The sequence below is a fragment of the Acanthopagrus latus genome, chromosome 3 (assembly GCF_904848185.1).
Source record: "Acanthopagrus latus isolate v.2019 chromosome 3, fAcaLat1.1, whole genome shotgun sequence".
NCBI classification, from domain to species: domain Eukaryota; kingdom Metazoa; phylum Chordata; class Actinopteri; order Spariformes; family Sparidae; genus Acanthopagrus; species Acanthopagrus latus.
This window is the reverse complement of record NC_051041.1, coordinates 23,451,974-23,475,038: the sequence shown is the minus strand read 5'-3', so window position 1 is coordinate 23,475,038 and position 23,065 is coordinate 23,451,974. Positions and strand designations below refer to the sequence as shown.

General features: G+C 43.9%; 1 protein-coding gene across 2 annotated transcripts in view; it reads left to right on the top strand.

Annotated features, from left to right (window-relative positions):
- The window catches only part of arid1ab (AT rich interactive domain 1Ab (SWI-like)), a 55,238-nt gene that overhangs the window by 23,428 nt on the left and 8,745 nt on the right, over positions 1 to 23,065 (top strand). For both annotated transcript variants that reach the window (XM_037093219.1, XM_037093220.1), the window contains exons 3-12: positions 2,556 to 3,329; positions 4,493 to 4,609; positions 18,930 to 19,170; positions 19,792 to 19,881; positions 20,227 to 20,397; positions 20,955 to 21,258; positions 21,811 to 21,956; positions 22,066 to 22,163; positions 22,254 to 22,463; positions 22,582 to 22,786. In XM_037093219.1, coding sequence (XP_036949114.1) covers positions 2,556 to 3,329; positions 4,493 to 4,609; positions 18,930 to 19,170; positions 19,792 to 19,881; positions 20,227 to 20,397; positions 20,955 to 21,258; positions 21,811 to 21,956; positions 22,066 to 22,163; positions 22,254 to 22,463; positions 22,582 to 22,786 — 2,356 coding nt within the window. The remainder of the gene's footprint in view (positions 1 to 2,555; positions 3,330 to 4,492; positions 4,610 to 18,929; positions 19,171 to 19,791; positions 19,882 to 20,226; positions 20,398 to 20,954; positions 21,259 to 21,810; positions 21,957 to 22,065; positions 22,164 to 22,253; positions 22,464 to 22,581; positions 22,787 to 23,065) is intronic.

Below are 23,065 nucleotides of genomic sequence, written 5' to 3'. Positions count from 1 at the left end.
GTCAGTCGTTAATGACTCTTCATTGTGACTCTCTGAAGTTACAGTTGGATTTGAAAGGCAATATGTGATTTATGACTGAAGGAATTTCTACCTATAGTATTCAATAAAAGCTTTAATCCAGTGAATTTGGTTGAAGTCTTTGCATCACCTGAAACAGTGTTGTGATCAGAAGCAAAATAAAGATTGACAACAAATACAGTTTTTTCCTTATCTGTATTTAGGACAAGGCAATTACAATGAGAGATGTGGGAATCTTCAAAATTGAGCAAGTTTAAAGTGCAGCATGTGACTGGGGCTTTGTCTGGGTCCAGAGACATGTAGACCACAGTTCAAAGTTAAAGTCAAACCTAGCTGAACAATCATCAACGTGAGTGTTGAAATCACCAAACATTAAGTCACTGGCTCGTCGATGTGAACTCAGAGAAAAAGCTACTGTTGGGGATGGGAGGGTGGCGCATATAAACAGTAAACGTCAGAGAGGTTGGCGCAGTGTTTTTTTTTAAAATAAACTCCAAACCACGACCACAACCTGTGGTGCTGCTGGCTTTGCTGAGAAAATGATGGGCAGAGGCCCAAGCCACATATCTGTTAGTGAATCGTCAAAACCAGAGCTAAATGATTAAAAATGAAATGCCTCCTGTCTTAGGAGTGAACATATAAACATATGCCATTTTGAGTATTTGTGGTACTTAGCCATTGTGCAGCATGTGGTTTGTTGTCTGGACCACAAGTTGATCTTTTTTTTTTTTTTTTACATACCTGTTAGCAGATGTAGAGGAGAGTTTGTTTGGTATGTTACTTACTGTTACAACAATGGTGGAAAAAGTAGCATACTGAAGATAATCTTACCCTATGAGGGGGCCTCCTTTGAGGTCAGATGCAGGGAAATTTCGGTTCATAGTGAATAATCATGATCCCGATGTGTAATATCTGTCCAATCTGAATAGGTAGGGTTGATACTTTAAAGTGGTGAAACTATATGTTGCTGTACTTAACCACTGATGGCCCTAGTTTTGCAATGCATTAAGACTGAAAGCAGGGGCGTATCGCTAACCTGACTCTACCCAAAGGTGTTGCTCCTGGCCAAGAAATAGTCCCACAAAAAATCCTTAAAAAATCTGCACTTTTTAAAATTTTATGTATGGATTAATTTGAAAAAAATCTGTTTTGTTACTTTCTAACAGAGCGCATCTTAACTTTTCCTGAAGTGATTAATTGATAATCCAAATAGCTGGCATTTGATGTGATCGATTAATCATTGCAGCTATAAATGATGATGATGATGATCATAAATTATCTGACCAACAAAAGTTAGTGGAATTAAACCAAATTCTTGTCCAAAGCCGCACCAAAGAAAGAAGCTCTGAGAGGAACAGACTCACAGAGGGCAATCCATAATTTTTTCACTCTCTGGTTTATTTTCATGCTTGAAAGCGAAAGTTGAGGAAAATTCAAGTTGTGTGTATGCGCACAGTGGGCAGCGTTTTCTGACAGTGTCGTCCAATTGAAAACAGCAAACATCCAGTTTGTCATAGCTACTTACACATAGCGAGGAATAAGACTCTTCTTGAACTCTCTCACTCAGGCAGTCGGTCTTAACAGAGAAATGCATGCAGGGAAATCCCGTAGAGTGAAGGCTTTTCTTCCACGTCCGCTGTCTGTGGTCTTGTGCCCATTGTGTGGTGCGATTATCTCATACACTTCTGCCTGGTGGCTGACCATGGACTCGATAAGTGCCCTGCAGAGAAGAAAACGGCTTCCCTCCCTTTGTCAGACAGATACAATATAGCCACTTCATGTTGTTTTAAATGTGGCAATTCTTTACTATCTCTTATTTTCTTTGAATCCTCAAGTAGCTGAGAAGCCTCCCAAAACAATACGTGGCCTTTATTCTTCTCCTCTCGTTTTTATTACTGTGCTTCCTCACAAGGTCAGGGTTTTCTCCTTCCATGCTCCTTGAGGGTAATGAAACGAAAATGCTGTATTGAAAGGCTCTCTGCACGCAGGATCGGGTAGAATATGAAAAAAAGCCTCATATTGAAGTTCAAGGAGATGAAGTCAAAACTCAATTTTTATTTTCACGGCTGTAATTTAAAGCGATACACGGCTGAGCACTTAGATGGTTTTTCTTATGTGCTTTGGCTGATCAGTTTATTGCAAGCAACACGCTCCTCTCTCTCACAGACACGGAGAACAGTTGTCTTTCCCTTTTAATCTGTGGGAAAGATGAAGAGATGCTCTGATTACTCTGCTGAGAATGAATGATAAAAAAAAAATCAAAGAGTTGACTGTGGATATTTGGTTATTTTTATATATTTCTACAGCTTTAGAAAGGATTCTGTCAGTGCACCGGCATTATTCGGTTGGTGATTTATATTCCACAGAGAGGCTCTGGATAGTAAACCTGTGTAAAAAAAAAAATAAGTTCAACTGAATAAAGCTGTTTATGTTTACAAATAGTTCAGATGTGCTCAATTGTATTTACTCTCATATCTGACAGTTTTCCCCCTCTTAAAGCTATTGGAGACCTAACCAATCGTTGTGTTTCCTTCTAGATGTCAGCCTATGGACAACAGGGGCCAGGTGGCTACAGCCAGCAGAGCCAGAGTTACTATGGTCAGCACGGCCCCCCTCCTCACCCTGGCCAGCAGCAGCAGCAGCAGCCGCAGCAGCCACAGCAGCAGCAGCAGCCGCAGCAGCAGCAGCCTCCATACGCGGGCCAACCCCAGGGCACCTCTGGAACCCCCTATCCCCAGCAGGGCCACCCTTCACAGCCTCCTGGCCAACACGGGCAGTCAGGACCACCCTACCAACAATCCCAAGGTCCCCACGGCCCTACTCCAGGGCAGCCTCCCTATAACCAGCCCCAACAGTCTCAGCCAGGACAGCCACCCTATGTCCCTCCCCAGCAGCAGCAGCAGCAGCAGCAGCAGCAGCAGCAGCAGCAGCAGCAGCAGCAGCAGCAGGGACCAGGTCCTCAAAGTCAACAGGGCCCACAGGGCCAGCCAGGCTATCCACAACCCACAGGATCAGGGCAGCCACCCCAGCAGCAACCCCCTCAGCAGCAGCAACCGCAGCAGCAGCAAGGGCCCCCGCAACAACAACAACAGCAACAGCAGCAGCAGCAACAACAACAACAACAACAACCACAACAACAACAACAACAACAACAACCAGGAGGTCCACCTCCTCAAACCCAGCAACCTCCAGGTCATGGCCAGCAGGGTCAACCATCTCCTTACTCCCAGACACCCCCCTTGCAACAGCAGCAGCCACCACAGCAGCAGCAACAGCAGTCACCATATCAGAGGTTCCCACCTCCTCCACAGGTAATAACACTACACAGAACTCTGTTAACACACTTTATTTATACTGTGATGTGCCGTGTCAGGCCTGTTTGTGTTTCCATTACTGTTTGCAGCAGGAGATTGCTGAACTGACACACGCTCTTTATGCACGCTGTATAGATACAGTCCATGCTGCTGTCTGCAACACCTTCACAGTAAACACCTTCCTGTCCGCAACTTTGACTTTGGGTCAAATTTGACTTTGTTCTGTTTAGGGCTGCAACTAAAGATAATTTTCTTTATTGAATCATTGTTAAGTCTGTAAAATGTAAAAAAAAAAGGAAAAAAGTGAAAAATGCTTATTACAATATTTCAGAGCCGAAAGTGGCTTCTTCCAGTTGCTTTCTTTTGTCCAACCACCAGTCCAAACCAAAAGACTCATTTACTACCATAAATGACAAAGAAATGCAACAAATCCTTACATTTAAGAAGTTGGAACCAGCCAATCTTTGACATTTTAGCTTGCAAAATAACTGAAACAAAGAATCGCTTATCAGAATAATTGGCAATTCATTTTCATTCAATTGAGTAATCAATAAAACGATGAACTGTAGTGGCAGTAGTTGTTTAACAGACAGTTGAAATTAATAGAATGATATGTCCTTAGCTTTCCTTAACATACCTGGTGCTAAAATGGTGTGAATATTTGTGAGACTCTGTGAGTAGCTATCTGGGGGTTTGAATGAACTTGATGTAAGCCATCAAGGGCTAACTTGTTGCTTAATTAAAGTTTAATTATTTACTTAATTAAAGAGGCTCTTGTCTGTTCAATGAATTGTAAGGACAGGAGGATTTATAACACAACACAACAGCTCCGACATTACTCAGGAGCAAAGCTCTGCTGTTCAATTTAGGTTGTTGGTAAAAAAACAAAAAACAAAAAAAAACACTGCTTGAATGACTTAAGAATGGCAAAGAGCTGTGCAGTAAGCAATTAATTTTCTGCGTCATGTGGTGTCATAGACATGTCATACAGTAAGTATTCAATCACCTGGAACAGCATTGCCCTGTGGAGATCTGTTATTTATATTGGTGTGTCAGCAGATGAATTGCCAAACAAAGAGGTCATAAGCAATAACAAGAAGCTGGGTATTGGGATATTTTTTCTGCATGTGTGGAATCCATAGTGTGGTCTTCTTCTTCAGGAACTCTCCCAGGATTCCTTCAGCTCGCAGTCCAGCGCTCCTCCTTCCAACCAGCCCATGGCCTCCAACAAGAGCAGTCAGGAAGACAGCATGCAAGGCCGGCCATCTAGTCTGCCGGTGAGTCCTCTGTCTTTTTATATAACAACTGAAGTCCAGTGTTATATAAAGACTGGTAACAAGTAATGTTGCACTGCAAATAGCTTTTTGATGATAAAGTGAATATGGCACTTAACTCAGATTCTGAATTCTTGACCTATTCATTTGTCAAAATTTTGATACCCAGCATGGGATAAAGGTACCCTTGAAAGTCATCCAATGGCAAGTATCATTACAGCGAGCTTCTCTGCTCCTCCTCTACACACTGATGGTAATACATAGATTGTATACTGGATTACTTGAGCTGCACCTAGGTTCATTAAAATAGTTGATTTTGCCATGTGTTGAGGAAAAGAACCCATGGATTTGGATTGAACTGCTGATTTTTATGTGTGATAATGATCTTGATTCCAAACTGACTCTCAATTGAATATTGATAAAGGAAGACATTTTTAAGATGTTTCTCCACTGAAAAGCAATATGAAACATATCTGGTACTTAAGCTAAATGGTTGTGATAAAGGTCACTGAATGACTGTATACAAACAAACTGACTTCACAAATTTGGAACATCTTACAATTATCTCCCTTTATGAGAATGATGTGGAAATACTTATAAAGATGTGAACATATACCAGCCACTAACATACAAATGCTCAAAAGTTACCAGCCAGTTTTGGTTGCCTGAAACCTGCCAGCGACTTTCAATATCACTGGTTAAATGTTTACTGTGAATTGATTTCTTCCCTTCACCCTGAACAACAAGCACCTGCTTTCCACCTATAAGTCTTTTTGATATCCCAAACTATTAAACATAGCTTGGTTTAAAGCTTAAAAAAATAACACTGTGCAGTTAATTTTTGCAATTTTCACTGTCGCATAACCAACATTAACAATTATCACCCTGTAGCAAAAAGAATTAATGAAAGTTACAGGTACACACATTTTTTAGTTTGACAACAGCACTGGTCTCACTGAGAAAGGAAAATACACAGAAATGTGGGAAAATCAGACCTTTGGGCTAACTCTCAAACTGAGCTGTTCCCATCTTTTCAGAGCAATGTGATGGACATTTTATGCTTTTTCAGAGCTATAACTATGGTGGGTATTGCATGCTTTACTGGACTAGGTCAATATTCGGTACTTTGGACTGCTGATGCTGGTGGGTTCCCAGGTTTATTTACTGCTTTCTGTCGACATGTCTGCTAAATTACTGACATTCAGATACTAAAGTCTCTAAAGTCACAACTTAAGCTAATGTGAACTGTTTTCCTATTTAGTATATATACTTTTTAAAAAAGAAAAAGTTTTACCCAATATCTGAATCTTATTTACAGTAATGACAGAAACTTGGGGCGTAACTGAGCTTAAATATCAAAAACAATTCCAGCATTCCTACTGCCATCCTTTGAATTTAGATCCCTTTTCGGCTGCTTCTTACTTCAATATTCACAAAGCACACAACAACAAGCAGGTGCCAAGAGTGAGTAAAGCGTGTTTGAGCAGTGTAGGTTGTAAGACACAAAATTCTGAGAGGGCATAAAAACATTTCTGCCAGGAAAAGGATTGTTGAAAGTGCAGCAAATCTGGTGCCTGATAGCCCTCTGGCTAAGATAAAGGTGAGAGGAGAACCCCAAACCCCCCCCCCCCCGACATCTTCCCCGTTAAGGAGGTGTCTCGCTGTAACACGTTGCAGTTTCCATGGCAGTGTTTATAGGTCAGACTGCGGAGCTAACCTCATTCTGGGCCTCAGGGAAGGAGAGTGAGAAATGAGATCATTAATGAGAGAGAATGAAAGTGAGCGAGCGGAGTCGGCGGCGAGTGGAGGAGGATGGGGGGGTGGATTGAGGGAGTGCAAGCAAATAACTTCAAATAGTGTGAGTGATTGGTTGGAGAGGGAGATGCTGAGAGGGGAGGGAGGGATGAGAGGCAGCGCTGTCTATGCCAGTAGGGGATGCCCTCAGGATGTGTTTCCCTCCTCTTTTATTTATTTCTCTTATTTATTTATACATCTCTCTGCGGGCTCAGCCATTGGCCGGGCCGGGCCGGGCAGGCCAGGGCTATTTTTATTTATTTCTCTCCGACTTCTCGGGGATTCCCTATCGGTGCATTGTGATTGGCTGTGAGAGACTTTAATCCAGCTAAGTTAGAAATGAACTGATCCCCTTTCTCTTCGTCTGCCTCCTCTGCACCCCTGTGGAGTGCACATGACACTGTGCAGATTAGAGCATGAGAGTGTAAGTGTGACAGCCTGTGTCAAAACAGCTGAATAGACTCCTACAGGTGTTATGAGTAGATATACACCAGGGTATCTGTTGTACCTGGAAATGAAGTTATTTTATAAAAAAATACAGACTTGCACAAAATGTTTCTGATTTCCTGACATTCTTTTTGTGGAAATAAAATTGTGTACTCTGTGATGTACTCTGAAATAGCAGTAGGTCTCAGTGTTGCAGCCCAGTATCTTTTGTGGTACCAAGTGAAATTTGACTGTCGTGCATAAAAAGTTGGCATCAAATTCTTGGCCACATGCTTACCCTAAAGTAACAATGGAAGTTAAAGTAACAAGACAGCTACCCTACTGAGGCATCTTTCTGTTTAAAACACACTTGGACCCTGACTTTTAATGTAAACATTACAGCTTCTAAATAAAGACATGACAGACATTTAATGGACCAAAATAGTTAATTTTCTGGCCCACTTTGGCTGTAAGATGCCTGTATTCTCCATCAGAACTGCCTGTTGGACTGTCAGAGTGGTTCAGAAAACCCAGCTGCTCTACTCATTTGTAACAGTGTTGTTGGAGAGGACATGTCTAATAATTTCTGTAACATTTTTAAAGCTCGTGCGATGGATGAAATTTCACTCTGCCTTCCAAGTGGCTGTTTGAAATGGTTTTAACATGGACAGACAAGTTGCCATATGAACCAGTTGTTTTCTAACAAAAGCCAGCCCATAGTGAATCCATTATCCACATCACTCTGCCGCACTTAATGGTCAGAAAAACAGATTCTTAAGAGCAATGAAACATAAAGTGTAGGACCTGAATTGGAAGCCACATAGGTGTGTCTTGGAGATCAATGTGGAATCTTACAATTGTTAATATGGCAGCAGTTCTGTGCCATTATAGAGTCAAAAAACACTCCAGAAATGCTTTAAAAAATGTGTCCTATTGGACAGCCTTAAGTCACGTTTATGTAATCTTCCGCAAAAAACCAAAAACAAACTTTGGGCCATTTTAGCCTATTTTACGAGACAGAGTTCTTAAATTACTTTTTATTTTAAAACTAAATGAAATACTAATGCATTATAGAGGTTTTATTTATTTTGTTAAATAAAAGGACACTTTTTTAAGGGAATTGGTAGGCATTGTAAAAAAAACCAACTAAAAAGTACCATGTATACCATACTAGCAGTGTTAAACCCAGTCAAATGAAACCCAGCCATGATCAGTAGTTTTTTCGCTTGCCAGAAAGCTGATTTTCTTTTTAAATAAAAAGGGCATCACAAAAAACAACTTCATTGTGTAGTCTTTCAAGTATCATACTTTATTACTTATTTTTCATTTACCATTCATTGGTGTATTGCCACATACAGTAGATGCAGTTGTTCCAGTGATTGATTGAGATTAGATGTTGTCTAATCTTGAACCAATTTATATCATTTTAAACACAGAAGTATTTTCCTATAATTAAGATATGTTGATTACAGATTACAGACCAACGGATTTAATTTGATTGAGAAAGATGTTTATTTTGTAAAAGCCTGCAGTGATTTGTACAGACACATTTGTTTTAATCTGCCTCAGAACATGTTTGAATCCCAATCTGACAGCGGCTGAGGGGTAAGCACCATTTAGCTACTTTAGTAGCTTTCTCACAGAGCCAGCCAGACATCACCTCATCCAGAGCACAGATGGGTCTGTTTGAGCCAGGTGCTAAAAACCCAGCGTCTGTTAGGCCGCCGTTGAGGTAGGAATAAAGGAGTACAGGAGGCTCAGCGCCTGCTGGAAGGTGCAGGTAGGAAAGCAACAGTCAGTTAGAGAAAAGGGTTGTGGATAAGAGGTGGAGGAAGAAGGGGGGGGGTGCAAACAGGCAGTCATAGAGGAACTAGCTGAGCTGGTTGAGCTGGTTCCTGGCTCCAGGACACACGAGCACAGTTTAACCGCTGAGTATTTACCACGCTGTCGGATCCCTGGAACTGGTGTCTACAGTGAACACTGCACTACACTGCACTTTTACAGTGTAGTTCATGTGAATCTAAAAACAACTCGCAGTGAGTACTGAATAACAAGCATTACAAGTGGAAAGTTAAAATGTTCCTGTGACCTGATAAAAATAAACTAATTTCCAAATTGAATTAAGAGGTAAGAGGACGTAAGAGGAGCAGTTTATTTTTTCTTTTTCCTTTATCAGATATGCCACATTATTGTCGATAATGAAACACCATATTTGCTGATTACAGGGGCACTCCACCAATTATACACAATAATGATTTTGCTCTTCACAAGGAGTTTTGCACAGCTTATGACAACAGTTGTATTGGGTCTTCTGCTGGTCACCATCATGTCATCATGGTGATGTCATTAGGGCAATCTCAGTTTGAGATTGGAAATTTTCAGTATAAAATCTGTGGTGAAACTGGAGGTGTGGAGCTTGAAAGATGTGGGCACTTGGGAAGCAAGGAAAGTCTAATGGAGAAGCGAAGGCCCTCATTGCTAGTTTCCCTGATGGAACCTTATTTCAGAAAAATATGTCCAACATTTTTTTTAAATTTTTTTATCCCATTTGAATTGTGCAATAATGTTTTTAAATTTAAAGGAACATTTTTCCAATCATGAAAGTTGCACTTCGTTGTTAAGATAGTAAAATACTATTTAGTTTTTTGTAAAACTGCTTGGTGAATGAAATTGCCTTAAAAATATCGCACCTACTCCAACGTGGTTGTTATCTTGGCACAAGAAAAGTACAAAAAAGGTGAAAATCACAACAAGTCTGGCCATATTGACAGCTGCAGTTATGTGAAAGGACAATGATACAGTTTTGTGGGCTAGCTACTGTACAAGGTTACAGTGAGTGTTGAAACAACATCATTTCAGCAATTTTTGTGAGTGTGGTCTTTCTAAATCGGCATCTCACTGCCTTTTGAAACAATTTGATGACTAACTACAACTCCATAAAACTTGAAAATGTATCTTTTAAATTGACAAATATTTGTAATTATGGAGCAATTCGAACGGGATCAAACAATTACTCGTTCACCATAAACTACTGTCCATACTCTTTCTAAAAATAAGGTCCCATGATGATCCACTGGAAGGGTAGGGACTTCACCTCTCTATTTAGTTGCATTATGGGAAATGTGTTGGTTAAGCTTGACTTATGCCAAGGGCTAAACTTCATGATATCGAAGAATATGCTGCCATAATCTTAACCAGTTTTTAGTAATCCATCCATCCTAAGTTGCAAACTTTAATCACTAAAGTCATCCTTTGTTGACCACAATAGCTGCTCACATTCCAAACTACTCAGGCATTTGGTGCCAACATTCTGAGTCATGTTTTGAAGAAATATTCTGTGCAAGAATAGGGTCCAGTGTCTTTATTAGGAAAGCGTTTTTCTAGTATCCTTCATGTTATGAAAGCTCCTCGCTAATACAAAAGCCCACCTGCTCCAGATCAAGGCTCCAGCAGAAGTGAAGCAGGCCAGAGCTGTGCTGTAACTTTCCCTGGAAGTGACACTTCCTCTCTAAGTCAACCCATGGGAATGAGAATAACTACCAGACCACCACCAACGTCTCTCCCTCCCACCTTGCTCCTTCTTTTTTTTTTTGTTGTAAATCTCCTTGTCCTCTCCCATGTCTTTTGTACACTCTTTCTCCACTGTGGGACTAATCCCACTCAGGACCGCCCACTGGTCGTGATGCTCCTCTTTTCTGATGTGTCTGAATGTGCTCCAGACTTGAGAGGAAGGTCACATGTTGGTCACACACTTGCGCTTGAGTTTGTTTTTTTTCTTTCCTTCATCTTCCTGCTGCTCTTGCCTTTCCAAATAAGAGCATTCATGTGGAGTAGAGTGGTTTTATCTTGAAGAAAGGGCCAAGGGGCTTTAGATTGTCTAACGTGCGTCAGGGGTGTATATCTTCTTATTAACTGCGGTTGACGTAGTGTCATTATTCAGTCCTACTTGAAATCCCTACTTGTATTATTATATATGGAAGATGAGGAGTAATGAACCCCGTACATGACTTGACATTATTTTATTTTTTTTTAAATTCAGTGGTCTTTTCTAGCTCAACTGTAGGTCCTAGTTTTCCCACCTTCAAATTGATGACTACATTACTGCTTATTACGACCCCACCCTTGAATGAATTCTGTTTTATGCACTGCATTTGCAAAGCTCAAGGACCACCCACATCAGCCCCACACCCCCACACACCCCCTCCTTAATGACCTTTAATGTTATGTGTCGAGCCTCCTGATCTGGAACTGAGGGATCTTCCAGTCTTGATCAACTCAGTCCCCCCTCCTGCAATCCTCCTTCCCCGCTCAGCCCAGCCCAGCTCTGCTCTCCTCCTGCAGCTAAGCTTGTTTTTGCGACATAGCTCTGGAGCAATCAGCCTGACAAGGCCGGCCCACTTTTTTCCTCTCCTCTCCTCTCCTACCCAGCCCAACCCCCCTCCCTGCCTTTCACTATTACACTCTGTTTTTGCTGCATTTCTCCCTTTCTTTCTGTTTTTGAATATATATATATATATATATTTCACTCTCTGCCGTTCCTCTTTCTATCTAAATTCTCGTTTTCTCTTTCCCTCGCCTGCGCCCTCCCCCCCACCTCCTACTCTCCCCTTCCTCGTTCTCTCTCCTCTCTCAGTAAATCAGCTTTCATAACGCTGTGCAGCGCAGCCTTGTTTTGCGAGGCTCTGACGCTGACAGTATTCAGAGTCCGGGGCCAGTTTCCTGTTGCTATTCTGGGGCCCTTGCTTCCTGTGCAGACATGTCTTATTCAGATTCCAGGGTGCCTTTCACTCGCACTGCTCTCACCCGCCCTCCCTCCTTCTAGCTCGTCTGTTTCTCTCCCCTGCTCCCTCTCTGTCTCACCCCTTTCTTTCGTCTATGTGATTTTTAATTAATGTACTTGAGAAAATTCAATCTGCTGACAAAGTGTGTTGTTTTGCATTTGCCTCACTGAATTGTTTCTCAGCCTGCTTGCTAAAACCCCAAGCTCTGTTTTGCTCTTGTGAGTGTGCATGCACACACACACACACACATACACACACACTGGCAGAGCACTCTCCCTCTCCCTTTTTTGCTCTCTCTGCTCACTCACACACTCTCACACTCGCACACACACTCTCCCATGCCCCTCCCCTCTGCCTCCATTTCTGCTGGGCTGAGCTAGTTTTGCAGCACAAAGACTGTGGCTGACTGCAGCACTGTCTGTGCTCGGCTCGCTCCTGCTCTCACTGGAACAAGCTGCTGAGCCTGGATGGATGAAACCAGCCTCACAATGAAATTAACTCTCTCTCTCTCTATATATATGAAATAACGTCTGTATTATTTCCCCCCCCCTCCCTCAGTTAATTCACCGCTGGTTGCTTTGGTAGTGCCCCCTAGACACGCTCTGTGTGTGTGTGTGAGTGAGAGACAGTAAGAGGGGAGGGGCATTGGTGCTCTGGAGAGCAGGCAGACTAGCTGTAGGGGTCTGGAGCCTACCCCCCACCCCCCACCCAGCTCACCCTGAGGCCCCTCCAGCCCCATCGCCCTCCGTATCCCGGCACCCCTCACCTCGGGCTGGGCAGCTGCCTGTCTCACTTGGGCATCTGTGCGCTGCCCTGGGACTCCCTGCTACTATTGTGATCTCTACAAAAGGCCCCCCACGCACACACCATCTCCCCATTATTCACAGCAATCAGACCCCCCTCCTCCCCATCGCCCTCCTCCCCCCCACCACCTCCCTTCATCTACTCTGTGTTTGCTACACACAGGCTGCTGCAGTGTTTGTGTGCCTTGCACACCCCCTTTTTTGTTACCCCCACAGAGAAGCTCAATTAGGCAAATGTGGAGCGTTTAAAAAAGAACTCCCTACTCATTGATTAAGATTCATAGTTGGCCTTTATTTTCTTTTTCTTTTTTTGACTGCAAGCCTGTATCACAGGAATGTTAAAGCAGTATTGATCAGTGTCAAATGAACTGTATTTTTAACGCCGTAGCGGTACAAGACTTTTTTTTACTGAATTGTGCTGCTTCACTCTTTCATCTTGTACTTATTCTGTCTGTGTTATTATCCTTCCCACGTGGCTGCTGGTGATAAAGTGTAATGGTGATCTCTGGGGAGATGAAGGTAGTAGACAATGTGTCTGTGGCACTGATACTCCAGACGAGATATCTAACCCCAGCAGGGTGCTCCCAGACTCTGAGTATTGTGTTCACCATCCCTGTTTGTTGTTTGCCTACATCTAAGATAAATTAAATACCAGAAGTTATACATGATAATTATATCCACGGATTGGTCTTTGAACCACCGACTTAACAGCTCTCGTCTATATCATCGTGTGAATTGGCTAAATGTTGCCTGGTGCACCTATAGGTTGCTCCAACAGTGTATAGAGAGTTTCATGTCAGCCTGTGCTGTATGTGAAACCCTGTAATGGCTGCTGCTGCTGCTGTATGAGGCAGGGGCCTTGCTTCTCCTCCTTTCTCCAGTTCTTCCCTCATAGTGGGATGGGAGTGCCCCCTTATGGTTGAGCTCAGCCCTGCAAACCTGGAGCTGGGGCTGGAGCTGCCTCTCTCCAAGCCTTCCATGGACTTCCAGAAGCTCCTTGTAGCTCGACACAACTCTTAGATGCAGGTGGGACCCTCTGGGCAGTTGGCTGAGGCATCAGCAGTACCCACCTGTCCGTCGTCATGTTCAACACCTGAACATTTCCTGCTGTGATCTCATGCTACTGCAGCATGGAGTCGTTACAGGTGGTTCAATAGAGGAGACGGGCTACATTTTATTTAGTCTGAGTGCCTGCAGTCTATCTGTCATCTGTGTGCGCCGATAGAAGCTCTGTGATTGTGGTCTGAAGATAATCTGCTTCTGGGCTCAGACGAGTCAGCACGTTCTGGGGCTGAGCTGGGAGAAAGAGAAGAGAAACTCCTTTAGAAAATATGCTCAGAAATGTTCACTTGATCTTAAGCTTAAAAGGGAATAGATGACTTTTCCCATGACCCTGTTCAGATATCAAAAGCTCACTTTGCCCCTGAATGAGTGCTAAATGCGCAGCGCTGGAGTGTTCTCACTGACGAGGTCGCCGGCATATAAACATAAACATCAGGGACTCAGGAGAGACAGCAAAGAAGTTCAAGGTTCTGCTGTTTAGTGTTTGTCCACTCTGTATGTGCGTGTCTCCCAGGCATCCTCAGCGCGAAAGGCCTGGAGGCTGAGTGTGTAATTAAAGCGGTGGCAGTGGTGGTGGTGGGGGGGAGGAACACGGCTTTGGTGCGTCTGCGTTTCCTGTAACAATGACGGGCTGCTTCTTTTGTAGTAGCTGACTGCACCGTGACCCTGCCAGGCATGCAGGGAGGCCGCTGAGAGAGAGAGAGAGAGAGGGATGGCAGCAACAGGGGGGAGGGACTGTGTCAGCTCTAATGTGTCAACCACGTGGATCACAGTAACCATGGCAGCCCTTGAGATGCAGCCATTTTTTTCCCCCTGTACCACTACTCTACCCCCCCTTCTTACTCTCTCTTCCTCAGCTATCGCCTCACCACAGAGGATGTGTGAGTGTGTGTGCACGCAAGTCTGGAGTGAGTGAGATTTTTTCTTTCATTTTTTTTTTTTTTTTGTTCTCCCTGTATATTGTGTTTAGCATCTGGAGGCCTGAGAACGAGGAAGCCTGCCAACTAGGCGGTCGGTGAAAGCCTGAGGTCTGAGAATGACAGAGAAGTGTGGGTCAGGGAGAGTGTGTGACTGAGGGATGAACTCTGCCCCCACCTCCTCTACCACCACCACCAGATCCAGTTACACACTAGTGGCCAGGGTCACACAATCCAGATATGTTTCATTAGCTCAGGGCTGCTACGCTACCTACTTTCTGTTTCTCATAACCTAGTAAAAAAGGGGGGAAAAAGAAAAAGAAGAAATCGGCTGGCTTGGCAGACTAATGACTCTGGTCGGGCTTGATTGATTCAGTGAAGTAATCTGCAAATGGAATACATTAGGAGAGGAGAGGAGAGCAGAGCAGATGACTCAGAGACAGCACACTCAGAGGAGCAGTGGAGAATATGGGAATAATGGGAGCAGTAAAGATTTTCTGCCATTTTCCATGTTCAGTAACAATTATTGCATTAAAATACATTTTCGTACAATTGTCTAGGATTTATTAGTGTATTTTCATCACTTCCTTTGATATGAATCTCTGTTTTTGCCTCGAACATTGTGAACACTGTTGTGCTGTTCTCAGCTCTGAAGTTCCATGTTAGGCAGTGCTGGGAAAAACACAAAATGGCTGCCATAGAGAGGAGCTTGAAGCTCCATAGAAAGAGCTGCAGCTCTGTGCTTCTCTCCAGAACACAGCTCATATATCCCCCTTTTCTGCATACAGGAAACTAGCTTGTACTTGATTATTTTCATTTAATCAGCTGTTATTATTGTCATGGATAATACTGCTATAACCTTCTTCAGAGCTTACAACCCCCCCACACTCAAACTTAACCGCCCCACCATCCCTCAACTCCCCCTCATGCCTCATCCATGTCTTCTTCATCATTTGCCTTCTAATAATGAGTGTGTTGAATAGCAGAGCCACAGCAGCATCAGTATCAGCGACCTCCCCCTCCCCCTCCTCCTCCACAACCACCACCACCTCCTCCTCCTTCCTCTTCTCTCCTCTCGCTGTCCGGCTTGTGCAGTCAGCAGAACAGGCTGGTGCTGTGCAGTATTGAGCTGGGAAAAATCAATGACTGCAGAGTGGGAGTAGGTAGGAGTGAGAGAGAGTGTGTGTGTGTGTGTGTGTGTGTGTGTGTGTGTGTGTGTGTGTGTGTGTGTGTGTGTGTGTGTGTGCGCAATGCTTCTGCCTATCCAGGCTGAGGGATCAGAGCTGTCAGTTGTCAGATATTTACAGAAGAGCTCACCCTCTATGCTACATACGTGCCAGTATAGAAGGTGCATATGTGAATGTTTTTATAGATTTACCATTCAATGTTTTTGTACCTTTGCATTATGGGCAATAAACATTTTGATGAGATTTAGTCAATAGATACACAATTCAATTCATTTTTGTTAATCCTATAGTATTATGGTTTAATATTATCATATTTTTTCTACAAAGCCCCCTTATTGCATTTAGCAAAATGAGACAGGCTTCTCAAAGCATTCTTAAAGAGATAAGTAACACGAGATGCAGTTTATTTTAGGTAATTTATACAAACAGTCACTTTATTATTCTGTCATTGATTGAGGATGCAGTCCTTACTGTTCACCCCAGTGGCTGCTCAGTCCTTTTCCAGTTAAATTCTGTTCCTACTGGTCTGGTACAACAAAGAAAATCTGAGGGAGAAAAATTAAGAACGTCTCAATCTAGTCCTGAAACCCAATCCAAATCATGTCCCTTGTCAAATCTTTGCTGTGGACCTGTGCTGCTGCAGCAAAATACTTGAATGGCCTTCAGTAGAGTGCATACCTCCACCAGAGGCCGAAGAGTCCCATTTAATTAAATCTAGTTGAATCCAATATGAAACTTGATTGCTCTGTATACCTCTAAATTTAAACCACCATAATCTCCAATTGTGTTGCGGAAAATAGTAGACCTTTATTAGGTTATGCATCAATTTGTAGACACCAAGCATCTAAATACACCAGTTTATTTCATTGTTATCCATGAATTATTCCTGCGGGTTACGGAATTGAGGGTAGAGTTGTTCTGATAGTGTTTGTACCCATCTAATACCAAATAATTTCTTTAAACAGGACTCTGCTATGTCCTGGAATCAGGATTGGGACTGTTTGGCATTGAACCTCTCAGTTCAGGGAGAGATCCCACATATAATGTAGTATTTATTTGAGAGGATGGATCCTGCCTTAGTAATGCCTTCTTGGTGTCTCTTTCTTTCTTGTGACCAAAGTGAGTATGTCCCATGCCGATGTCCACAGTGACCTCATGCTGAGAGGTGACTCCTGGGCATAACTCCAGGAACTGACCCCTGACCTTTTTGCCCTGTAGTCTGGGTTGGATGGGGGTGGAGGAGTTGTTGTAGGCGGGTTTTTGTGGCAGGGACACAACTCTGTTGTGATCTCTAATGCTCTGAGTGTGACAGCTGCCGAGGTGGTCATCTTGGCGGCTGGCCCGGGGGCTTTCAGACCAAGCCCTCTGTCAGATGACCAGTCTTGTGATGTCTGAGTGGAGGTGGGGTGGTGCTGGTTGGGAAGAGGGGGGGATGTAGGTCAGCTGATGATGCTGGCTGCTGGAAAAAGGATCCCGCCATGGTTGTTTAAGCAAAGAATGTCATGCTGTTTGATCTCTGCTCTTTAAGATCTCCCTGCTCTGTCGTTCACACAGCGTGGCTCTGCCTTGTTCTGACCTGATTTTACATTTGTGAACATTAATTGGGTATCAGCCAATGAAAGTCTTGAGAGTGTGATTCTCGTACATAAAGCACTCCTGCTGCTTTTTGAATGGTTTTGTAGTTGTCACATCTTCTGTGCGGGTCAGAAAGGCCTGGGTTTGTTCAGTCACTGAAGTGAGAGGAAAAGATGGAATGAAATGGAGGGCAGAGTGAATAGGGGGGGTGGTTTTGTCGGGGGGGGGGATTCTGAATCAGCGTTCTGCTCCTGTCACTCCCTCTGGGGTTCCTCCATCAGGTCACGTCCCAAAAATAGCAACGGGCGCTGTTTCAAGTGCAAAACCACCGGCTTCGGGGCTGCAGCCAGCCTGCGAGTGTGAGATTTCTATGGGAATAGTTGGCCACCTTCCAATGAGTGCTTTTTTTTCCCTCCTCCTCCTCCCTCCCATTTTTTTCCCTCCTCCGATGTGACTGGCAGATGAGCTTGCATTTCTGAGCGAGCACATGGGCTCCACGTGAGTGGCCAGTGTGTAAACATTCACCTTCCCACAAACATAATCATCGCCGGCTGCATTCCTACCTTCTTGCCCGCCTGGCTGTCTTTGTGTCACAGCCAGCGAGGCTCAATAACAACACCACATGGCACCAGAGCCGGTGCCCAGCACCAATTATTTCAACTGCCTCCCTAGATGACTTGCTTCAAATATTTTTTTTTTTCCCCCCACTCCCCCCCCCCCACTGTCTTTGCAAGCCACACAAACGGAGTTCTCTTTGCCAAGATGGATCATTATCAGCATTATAGATGTGATGTGGAGTATTTTTAAAAAGGTGGAGAAAGAAGTCTTTTCACCTGAATGTGTGTTTTTGCCATAATAGAGCTGGAAGTGCTGTATGAGAGAATAACAGACACATCTTGGTGAAGGGAAAGATTTCTGTAACACGAGTAGCTGATTGGATTTCCACTCACTTGATTTGACTTCACTTGACTTTGACATGAATCTGAAAACCTCCTCAGTCAACTGTGTGCAGGAAAACACCTGAATTGGATTCACATTCCCCCATTTGCAGCAAATGTTCACACTTTAGACTGAGCCAAACTGGGCTTTAGTTGCATCCCTGCTCACACACACACCAACATACAGACTTATGATATTTTGTTTCAGGTTTTCCACTTCGGTCCTCTTTTACTACATCATAATCCTGTTTAACCCATCCCAGTATTAACTGCTGAAATGGTGCATTAAATAACATTTTAATCAGCTTTCAGTAGAGCTGAAACAATCAGTCAATCAAAAGAAAATTGCCATTGCTATTTTGATAATCGATTAATTGTTGTTACAAATTTGTCAAACACTTGCTGGTTCCAGTATGTTAAATGTTAGGGTTTGCTACTTTTCTTTGTCGCATATGACAGTATATGAAGAGTTTTTGGATTTTGGACTGTTAGACAATGGAAGCAATTGGAAGACATTACTTTTCACTCGTCTTTGACATTTTACAGACCAAACAATGAATCAGTTAATTGTGAAAGTGAAGGGCAATAATGAAATGATCACAATGAAAAGTGTTAAGTGAATGAATTAGGTTTTAAGAAACACAAACTATTAAGAATAAGAAGTCATTAGCTGTTATATGGATTTGCCTACAGAAGTAAAAGAAATTGGTATGGTTGGCAGAGCTCCCAGTTCAGCCTTTACAGTCAACTGATAGACACCCAGAATGTATCAGAAGATTAGACTTACTTAATTTGCCCTGTACAACCCATCATCAACCTGTGTTCCTCCTCTTGCTCCAGGACCTTTCGGGATCCATTGATGACTTGCCAACTGGTACAGAGGGTGCCCTGAGCCCAGGTGTCAGCACCTCAGGGGTGTCCAGCAGTCAGGGCGAGCAGAGCAATCCTGCCCAGTCGCCCTTCTCTCCGCACACTTCACCCCACCTGCCAGGTATACGTGGGCCCTCGCCATCACCTGTGGGTTCTCCTGCTAGTGTCACCCCCTCCCGCACTGGCCCACTGTCCCCTGCTGCTGTGCCAGGTAAAAACAGACTAAGAAGAACAATTTTTGCCATTGGAAAGAAGTATTGTTTATGTGATTTTTGCTCATGTATGACAGAGTTTGGTAGATGTTTGTTGCATGTTTTAGACAGTTTCACAGCTGTATCAAAACTACATTATGCAACTGAAATATTCTGTATTTCTTTACTGCATTATTTTCTAACATATAGCATTTTTTATTTTTATCGTGTTAGAGCAATTAGGCCTGCTGAAAATAACAAACCAGGAAAATAACTTGAATACATTTTTCATATAGAGTTGGTGACATGGTGTATGAAACATCCTGTAACAAGGAGAAAGATTAAGAGTTTAGATACAAACAGACCCCATTTTTAATTCATGAAGTGACTTGCCAGATGGGAATATTTCTTCCCTAACATGATGCTAGTAGCCCACCCAGATGCCGGGGAACACAGCAGTTACGATGCCACCTACAACTCTTAGTGGAGAGCAGTTTAATAGGCATCCAATAGGACACCATCATAGTATAACTATTTATAGATTAATACTTGATGGTTAATATTTTTAAAGTTGAAGGACATGCACAGACCAAAGATAACAAGGTCTGAACCTTTCTGAGCCTTGTGTTGCTGTCCTGCAGGTAATCAGATGCCTCCCCGGCCACCCAGTGTCCAGTCGGACAGCATCATGCACTCTTCCATGAACCAGCCAGCCATGGGCCAGGACAGGGGTAAGTGTCAATACATTTTCTCAGAGGTTTTTGAAGAATACAGTAACAAAAAAAACACTTAATTTCTGCTTAGCTCAGTGGCCAACATTGAAAGAAAACTGTGCCACATTCTCAGCAGCTCTAAGGTGTGATTGTTTGCATTTGTATGCATTCCTTTCCCCACTAAATGCTCCCCCAGGCTGTATCATTAAATTAGAATGTGCTTGTAATCTACTTGCCAGGTTGAATGAGAGCAACAGCAGAAAGACACTGTTTACTGCTATGTTTTCGTGCACATGCAGAGATTCAATATTTCGTGTTTTACAAATGAAGAAATGTAATGATTTTTCCTCTCATCCTCTCCAGTGTACATGCGGAACCCTCAGATGCCCCCCTATGGGTCCCCTGGCCAGCCTGGCTCTGCCTTATCTCCACGCCAGTCTTCAGGAGGCCAGATACATAGTGGAATGGGACCTTATCCCCAGAACAACTCCATGGGAAACTACGGGCCTCAGGGAGGGCAGTACGGTCCACAAGGTGAGGCCTCATGGCAGAGGTGTAAGGCCCTCTACAGTGGTTAGTAGAGGAGAGCGAAGAGTACAGTTTTGAGTGGTGCTCTCTGCTCAGTCATATCACGCAGTTTTTCCAATTCTAAAAATATTATGAATGAGTTTACAGTTGACGCCCTGCGACCATCACAGTTTCATAGATAGACCAGATTTTTAAAAAGGCTTTGAAGTTTCCTCTCACTTCATATATTTATGAAATTCTATCACTTCACTTTGAAGTCTCAGATGGTTTCTGTGGGCTTTGAAGAAGTTCTGATATGAGTCATAGCAGCGAGCAGCGAGGGCCAGATAAAGCCCGCTTCATCAGGCTGCTTGTCAGAACAGGCTGCGCAGAGGTAAATTTAGAGCTGGACTGCTGAAACTCTTTATCTCGGCAGGGACAGATGAGTAGAAGTCGTTCTGCAGATTTCTCTGTTTTAGCCCGAAACACAGTTTATAAACACAATTCAGTGGATTGAAACCCTATCAGATGATTTGGTGTAGCAGGCTAGAATTACAGTTTCTGTCCATCTGTGACCCTTCCAGGTTACCCCAGGCAGCCTGGCTACACAGGGATGCCTAATGCCAACTACCCTCCCAGTGGTCCCGGCATGGGCGGTACCATAAACCCCATGCCTGGTCAAGGCAGCGGGGCTCCGTACGGAGGCATCCCACCAGGCAGGATAGGCCCGGGGCAGATGGGTGCACGGCCCTACGGTCCTGCAATGGCCTCAAACATGGCTGGCATGCCTCCTCAGGTGGGCTCTGGGATGTGTCCCCCTCCCGGCATGAACAGGAAGGACGGCGGCCCCGCCATGCACCACGGACCCACAAACTCCATACACAACAGGTGGGTGCTTCAGGCTGCTGGCTGCATCACTGTCTCAATGACACGTAAGAGAGCTGATGACGAGAGTCTGTTCGAATCATTGTATTAGGACTCTTAAGACTGAAGTGTGTGTGTGTCTTTGCTCATATGTGCTGGTTGTATGACTATGAAATGAAAAATTATTGGTCCTTCCCACATGCAAGCTGATCTGTTGTGTGTTTTGGTGCCGGAGTGTGCTGCGGAGTAGATGGCAGTAGACCAAAAGCTAATCTCTGAGAGAAAAGGAAGAAGTGGAGAGAAAAAGAGAGCAGGAGATGGTCTCTGACATCAGTGAATCACATCTCTCCTCAGCGTGGATGCCAGCTCAGCCTACTGAGAGGCACTCGTGGGCCTGGCTATTGCTAGAATCATATGACGTAAATTGATGTTTCCTACAAAATAAGCTAAACCCAGTTAATGCAAGACAAGAAAAAAGCTTAGATTTGTTACAGGATCAAACAAAAGGCACGAAAAGGCTTTCAGTTTAAAAACTTTTCCCATGTGTTCTTTGTTAACAAGAATTCTCTCTTCTAGGCCACCTGGCTACCCTAACATGTCCCAGGGCATGATGGGAGCAGGCTCTCCATACGGCCCTGGCATGAACAGCATGCACAGTATGATGAACCAGGGAGGTCCAGGGCCATACCCAATGGGAGCAAATATGGCCAACAACACCCCTGGTGAGTAATAGTTGCAGGACAATTGTGGGCCTGGATGTTTTGTCCTTTAGGGGTCTTATAGAGTTGATCTCTTCTATTTTTCATCTTCTTTTAACCACTTTACATCCAGGAATGGCTCCTAGTACGGAGTTTGGCATGGAGAAAATGGCCCCTGCACCGAAGATGAACAACAAAGTGGAGGGGACGCCCAAGCCTGAATCCAAAAAGGTAAAAATTCTAGCTCCACACCAAGAAATTATTGTTGCTCATAAGAGCTTTGTTTTTCTCTAACTCATGATTTTTCTCGTCATCCTGTAGAAGTCGAGCTCATCCACCATTACCAATGAGAAGATCACTCGTCTATACGAGCTTGGCCCAGAGCCAGAGAGGAAGATGTGGGTAGATCGATATCTGGCGTTTGCTGAGGAGAAGGCCATGGGCATGAACAACCTACCCGCAGTGGGACGCAAGCCTCTCGATCTCTTCAGACTCTACGTTTCCGTCAAAGAGATCGGCGGCCTCACCCAAGTATGCCTGGATTCCACCTGAATTTGAATATCCCACGTTAAAACAGTCAGCACTGAAATCCCTGTAAGGCTGTTGTGTGCTGCTCTCTGAGCGTCCTCCTGTATCTGTCGCCCACCAGGTGAATAAGAACAAGAAGTGGAGGGAGCTGGCCACCAACCTGAACGTGGGCACGTCAAGCAGCGCGGCCAGTTCGCTCAAGAAACAGTACATCCAGTGTTTGTACGCCTTCGAGTGCAAGATCGAGCGCGGCGAGGACCCGCCCCCGGACTTCTTCAACACGGACACCAAAAAGAACCAGCCCAAGATCCAGCCTCCCAGCCCAGGTGAGCACCCCATCGTCATGTCTGTAAATCACACTCATATCCAGTGAGTGAAAGCTTATTTCCTTTTAACTTTCTCCCTGAGGCACATTGTGGTTGCCATGCAATTCATCACATCCTCCTTGCTCTATTTGCCTCACATCATCTGCCCTATAAACCACCTTATTTTATTGTATCCTATTAATTGCACCGTTAAAAGCCGATCTCAGACCATCGTTTGTCATCTCCTGTACGAGGCTGCCATCCCCCATAAATCACTGCTATTTTGGCATATATTGTAGG